At 54.3% G+C, this 4,130-nt stretch overlaps 1 protein-coding gene across 1 annotated transcript in view; it reads left to right on the plus strand.

Annotated features, from left to right (window-relative positions):
• Nucleotides 1–4,130, plus strand: part of BTBD2 (BTB (POZ) domain containing 2) — a 16,305-nt gene that overhangs the window by 10,472 nt on the left and 1,703 nt on the right. The window contains exons 5-6 of the mRNA XM_008938844.1: nucleotides 1,631–1,823; nucleotides 3,412–3,499. Of these exons, the coding sequence (XP_008937092.1) occupies nucleotides 1,631–1,823; nucleotides 3,412–3,499 (281 nt within the window). The remainder of the gene's footprint in view (nucleotides 1–1,630; nucleotides 1,824–3,411; nucleotides 3,500–4,130) is intronic.

Here is a 4,130-nt window from a genome sequence, read left to right on the forward strand (position 1 = left end):
CTGTCAGGAGCTGTGCAGAGCCAGAAGGTCTCCCCTGAGCCTCCTTTGCTCCAGGCCCGGCCCCCCCAGCTCCCTCAGCTGCTCCTCCCCACACTTGGGCTCTAGACCCTTCCAACAGCTTCGTTGCCCTTCTCTGGCCACACTCCAGCCCCTCAAGGTCCTTCTTGGCCTGAGGGTCCCAAATCTGACCCCAAGGTGCAAGGTGTAACAATTTCTCTCAACCTTTCCTTCAGGTCTTCTGTTATTCTGTCTCACTGGGAGGAACGTGTTAATTTTGGCATGTTTGGGTTGAAGCCATTGAGGAGGGAATGTCAGGACCCCTGCTCGTGCTGGCACAGCTGCCTGTTTGACTTGGATCTTTGGTTACTCTTCTTGCTTTGAGGCAAACTCTTCAGTTTTCTTCATCCACTTTAACCTGAAAGGTTAAAGAACCCCCAGACCCCAGAGACTGCTCTGGTCAGCTGTTCCTTAAAGAAGGGACACCTTGGAATCCCTTCAGCTTTGTCCTTTTTCTGAGAGACTCTGATTCCTTTGGTGATCAGGGCAGAGGCAGGAGAGGGAGAGCCCTCCCCTCTGCCCCCCTCTCCCAGAGGAAGATGGAAGAAAGAGAGAGGATTTTTGCAGGCAGTGGTTTCACCAGTTTGTTGTATAATCTGGTATCAAAGACAGAGTTTTGCATGAGGATGTTTTAACTGGCAAATGTGTCACTCCCTTCCCTGAGAGCAAATCACTTGAAACTTCAGAGAGCTGAATCGCAGGATAAGTTTTGACACGATCAATGATGGCTCATTCTTGCTGAGCAGAGTATCCATCAGCTCATTTAGCTGTTAACAGTCGAGTTCCTTAAATTCTTTCATCTCTGCCTATCACAGCCTTGGCCCACGTTATGCCTGTGTAACGTTGTGCTGAACTTCCCCAGCTCTGGTGGCTTGGGACCAACCAGCAGCCCAAGTCAGAGAGTGCTCAGTGCTGCTGTTCCTCCAGAACACAGCAATCTTGCTTCTGTTAAAAGCCTCTTGCAAATCGAGGTGCAAAGCAGCTTTGAACTTTTATGTTAAAACGCTGTTTTTACCTAGTTTCACTTTTGGAAGTATTCACAGTAGTTGCCAAAGCTTGAGTGTAGCCTCACTTTGGAAAAACATCTCGTTCCTGGAGAACAGATGAGAGCACGTTTCAGCTCTTGCTAAAATCACTCGTGTTTTTCCCTAGGATCTACAATAAAGGTATTAAAGAACCCAAACAAACCCAAAGCAGGGATTAAAGGGGGGGGATCAAAGCAGGGTGTGAGCTGAACCACCTTTGTCTTGACTGAAAAACACTTCCCAGGTGGATGGTAACCAGCTGACGTTTCCTCCCGCTGCCCCTCACGGGCTTTCATGATGTCTTAACAGGAATGCTACAAAATACCCGTGTAGATGGATGAAAATCCCTGCCTCTTACCAGCATTACCATCTCCTGAGGGAGTGGGGGAAGGATTAGCCGCATGGTTTAGGTTTTTAAACCAGCCCCAAGCATCTCTGCTTTGGGTTAATCCCACGTTTCCCTGCGTGCCGGGGAGCTGAACCCAAAGGATTGTTCCCCTCTGGTGTGCGGGGGCTGACGGCGTGGCTGCTCTGGTGCTCCCCTGCAGGGCCTGCCCAGTCGGGGATCCTGACGGACCGGGAGGTGGTGAGCCTGTTCCTCCACTTCACCGTGAACCCCAAGCCGCGGGTGGAGTTCATCGACCGGCCGCGCTGCTGCCTGCGGGGGAAGGAGTGCAGCATCAGCCGATTCCAGCAGGTGGAGAGCCGCTGGGGGTACAGTGGGACTAGTGACAGGATCAGGTCAGCTCCTCGCTCGTTCTGCTGCTGCTAGTCGTGTGTGCTGAGCTCTGAGCCTTCCCTAGGCCTTACACCTGCCAGGGTACTGCCTAAACCCCCCCCTCCCCCTGCTGCAGACCCTGACCGGGCGCGAGCGTCGCCTGGCGCGCTCGCCTGCCCCTGCGGCATGCTGCTGTAGCAGAGGTTTCCACCAAACGTGGAGGCCTCCTGGGGGGTTGTTTCTCTCCTTTTCAAGTGGCTTCCTGCAGCTGTACAGGCACGCAGCGGATGGAGCCACCAGGCAGCTCGTGGCTTCCTCCTGTGCCTGGGTGTGTCAGCCAAGCAGCGCTCCATCAGGTCGGTGCCCTGCTGCCAGTGGGAACGTGGCTTGCTGGAGCCCCTTAGTCTTGCCTGTTTGAGGGAGGGATGAGGATAAAATCCTCACTGCTCCTGCTCCTCTCCCAATACCTGGTTTGTTTAGACCTAAACTTGTAGAGAAGCAGCAAAGCCCAGTTGTGGTGACAGACGTGGAGGTGTGGTGAGGCAAAGGAGTTTGCAAGTGGTTAGAGCAAGACAGGAGGTGAGCAGAGAGCTGTGGTTGTTTCCCCATTCACCTTGGGTGGAAGAGGACTCACATTAATACAGCTCTTTAAATTTAAGCCTTTACAGCAATGGTTTCTCTTGCATATCAGCAGAGCTGTTGGTTGGACCTTCTGGTCCACTCATCCCCTTACAGGAGATTGTAACTGTGAGAGCTGCTGGCTCCAAACACTGCTCTCAGATCTAATGTTCAGAGACCTTCTGGAGCCTGTATTTGCCTTTAAATTCAACCACTGGCAGCCTCAGGGTCAGTGTTCACCAAGGCTTGAGTGCAGCTTCAGCACAGAGGGCTTGATGCTGCTGAGCAGCAGCTCCTGGCCTGCTGCAGATGTTTGTTCCTGAAACACCCAGGGCTGGAGGAGCTGGTGGACGGGTGAAGAAATTGTGTTGGCAGCTTGGCAGGCACGGAGGCTTTCTGCTACCTGAGAAGATGGAGCTGTAGCAGGGGGAATATCCTTCCCCTGGCTGCCTCAGGCAGGAGGGATCCCTGTGTTCAGGAGCTGTTGCATCTTATTTTCTACTCCTGGGTAGATCCTGAGCGCAGCTCTGTCCAGCAGATACCAAGAAGCATGTTAACAGTTCTCCAGTGCTCAGCAGTGAAATATCTAATGACACTTCAAGTGGCCTTTGCTGCTGTGAGGGTGGGTGCTGGGGCCTGTTCTGTGCTCTGTGGGTGGCTCTGCCTCTGCCTGGCTGCCAGGTTTGGGTGCTGCTGTCATCCTGCAGCCTCAAAATGTGCTCTGAGGAGAGAGTTGGGCCTTGGGGCTTGTGCAGCTTTATATAGTACAGGAGCAAACCAAATTATTGCCAGCCCACGGGGACAGTGAGAGGTGTAAGTTTACAGATGATGGTTTCTGTAAAGGATTTTGGTTTCTAGCAAGAGCTGCACTTAAACTGTAGCATGTTTGCTTAAATCATAGGTATGAAATGACAGTGAGTGAAGATCCTTGTGTGTCACCCTTGTACTGAAACGATGGCAAGCTGCTCTGACCTCCCTGCTCTGTTCCTGCAGGTTCTCTGTGAACAAGAGGATATTTGTGGTTGGGTTTGGATTATACGGATCCATCCATGGGCCAACAGATTACCAAGTGAACATACAGGTAATGCCCTCCCCTGCAGCAAACCCCTGCTGCTCTGCAGGGTGCCAGCAGGGGAACTGACACCTTTTGGTGGGTGCTCAACAAGAGGTGAAGTCGGAAGGGGCTGTGTGTGTTCTCTGGTGGCTGGCAGATGCAGGGAGGGCCAGCTGGGCACTGGGGATCAGAGGGATTACTGCTCTGCACTCTGGGCAGCCTCCTGTCGCCTGCGTCACTGCGGCGTCCCCCCGGCCAGCAAAGGGACATCCTGCTGGGTGCTGACACGGGCTGAGAACGAGCTGCCTGTGCTCTGCTGCTCTGAGCAGGCTGGGCCAGTGCTGTGCAGGGGCTGCAGCAAGAGCTGGGGGCTGCAGTGGGGCCTGGGCCATCTCCTGCCCCGGGCTGGGCCTGTGCGGCACCGCGGGGTGACCACGCCATCGCTGTGCCCTTTGGGATGGAGGCCCAGGGGACTGAGGGAGGCCCAGGGGTCTGATGTCCAGTGTGGTCTTGTGTAGTGACTGGGCTGGTGCTTAGAGCCTAGAGTGTCCCCAGGTGGCCAAGAAGGCTGCCAGCATTCTGGCTTGGAGCAGCACTAGTATGGCCAGCAGGAGCAGGGCAGGGATTGTACACCTGGACTGGGACCTGGGGGACCCCC

The sequence above is a fragment of the Merops nubicus genome, unplaced genomic scaffold (assembly GCF_000691845.1).
Source record: "Merops nubicus isolate BGI_N331 unplaced genomic scaffold, ASM69184v1 scaffold19984, whole genome shotgun sequence".
Lineage (NCBI taxonomy): Eukaryota > Metazoa > Chordata > Aves > Coraciiformes > Meropidae > Merops > Merops nubicus.